This window comes from Otolemur garnettii, unplaced genomic scaffold (assembly GCF_000181295.1).
Source record: "Otolemur garnettii isolate 467f Iridium unplaced genomic scaffold, OtoGar3 scaffold00011, whole genome shotgun sequence".
NCBI classification, from domain to species: Eukaryota; Metazoa; Chordata; class Mammalia; order Primates; family Galagidae; genus Otolemur; species Otolemur garnettii.
Genome location: NW_003852406.1, coordinates 3,384,015 through 3,386,069, shown reverse-complemented (window position 1 = coordinate 3,386,069; position 2,055 = coordinate 3,384,015). Strand labels below are relative to the sequence as shown.

General features: G+C 45.6%; 1 protein-coding gene across 2 annotated transcripts in view; it reads right to left on the bottom strand.

The window, feature by feature from the left end:
• The window catches only part of LOC100966321 (ubiquitin carboxyl-terminal hydrolase 8), a 34,983-nt gene that overhangs the window by 8,469 nt on the left and 24,459 nt on the right, over positions 1–2,055 (bottom strand). For both annotated transcript variants that reach the window (XM_023510073.1, XM_023510074.1), the window contains exon 8: positions 381–593. In XM_023510073.1, coding sequence (XP_023365841.1) covers positions 381–593 — 213 coding nt within the window. The remainder of the gene's footprint in view (positions 1–380; positions 594–2,055) is intronic.

Here is a 2,055-nt window from a genome sequence, read left to right as displayed (position 1 = left end):
TTTTTTTTTTTGTAGAGACAGACTCTCACTTTATTGCCCTCCATAGAGTGCCATGGTGTCACAACTCATAGTGTCAACAACATCCAACTCCTGGTCTTAGGTGATTGTCTTGTCTCAGCTTTCCAAGTAGCTGGGACTACAGGCGCCTGCCACAACGCCCAGCAATATTTTTTGTTGCATTTTGGCTGGGGCCGGGTTTGAATCCACACCCTCAGTATATGGGGCCAGCGCCCTAACCAATGAGCCACAGGCGCCACCCTATATTTCTGTTCTTTATAAATTAACCAGGTATTTTGTTATGGCAGCATAAACTAAGATAGTAAATATAGTTAGATTATCCTTTTAACATTATCATGCAAAACGTTAAGACATTTATTTACCTGTTAATATCATCCTGATAACAGTTTCGATTAAAATAATCAGCTAAATGTGGAGCATTACACAGGCACTGCAATATTGAGTTCATGTAACAAGTATTTCCCAAGTTACGGAGTCCAGTAAGAGCCGGTCCCGATCCTCCAAAAACAGGATTCAGGTTCCGAATCTGAGAAGCCGAAAGCCTTGAGATCTCAGCTTTAGGGTAGCATGTTGGCCTGAGGAAGAGAAAGTATACAAGATGTCTTAAAATGCAGAGCATCTGAAAGTAAAATTTGACAAAGGGCAGCAAACTCTTAATACCTATACCATAAGATCTTAGAAACAGATACATTAATTCATCAGGTGCTGTGTCTCAGAAGACATTTAGTGTCTAGATTAACACTGGCTGTGTTCTGACACTTGCCACAAACCTTTTACTTATGTGGGTCCATGATTCACAGAGATGCCCTGAGATAGATTCTCTACCTTTGTCATGAGTAGAAGCTCTAGTGGAGAAGGCGCTTTTAAACTCCTTAAAATGATTCCGGGAAGCCTGGCACTATCAAATGTCTGAACTCAACCAGAATGCCAAATAAGGACTCAAAGAAATACTACTACTGTGGAATGGATGTTAAAGGAAGTAGAGGTTACGTTGCTACTATTATTTAAAATCTGGAGGTGTGCGGATTAGCCACTGGTGTCCAGTTAAATTTAAGTAAAACTATAGTTCCTCAATTATACTAACCATGTTTTGCTCAAAAACCACACCGGACAGCAGACAGAACATTCCCATAGCCACAGAATGAACTACTGGATAGTGCTAGGCTAGAGAATGCCTCCTACACTTGAATTATATAGTGCAGTGTATTTGACTTTCATGTGGAACTATTAAAACTGCTGGACCATTAAGGTCCTACTTTAACTGGTAGGCCTTTTTTCTTTTTGAGACAGAGACTCAAGCTGTCCCCCTGGGTAGAGTGCCATGGCATCACAGCTCACAGCAATCTCCAACTCCTAGGCTCAAGTGAGTCTCCTGCCTCTGCCTCCCAAGTAGCAGGGACCACAGGTGCCCCCCACAACGCCCGGCTATTTTTTGGTTGCAGCCGTCATTGTTATTTGGCAGGCTTGGGCTGGATTTGAACCCACCACCTTAGGTGTATGTGGCTGGCGCCTTAGCCACTTGAGCCACAGGCGCCAAGCCTTCTTTTTCTTTTTTATTCATTGCCAGCATTTTTCCACCCCTAAAACAAATACTAAGACTGGACTACCCTGGCTCGGCCCCTGTGTCTCAAGTGGCTAAGGCGCCAGCCACATACACCTAAAGTGGTGGGGTTGAATCCAGCCTGGGCCCGCCAAACAACAATGACGGCTGCAACCAAAAAATAGCCGGACATTGTGGCCTATAGCCTCAGCTACTTGGGAGGCGGAGGCAGGAGACTCGCTTGAGCCCAGGAGTTGGAGGTTGCTGTGAGCTGTGATGCCATAGCACTCTACCGAGGTGGACAGCTTGAGGCTCTGTCTCAAAAAAAAAGAATAGGCTCGGCACCTGTGGCTCAAGCGGCTAAGGAGCCAGCCACATACACCTAAAGTGGTGGGTTTGAATCCCCAGCCCGGGCCCGCCAAACAACAATGATGGCTGCAACCAAAAAATGGCCAGGCATTGTGGCGGGCGCCTATAGTCCCAGCTACTTGGGAGGC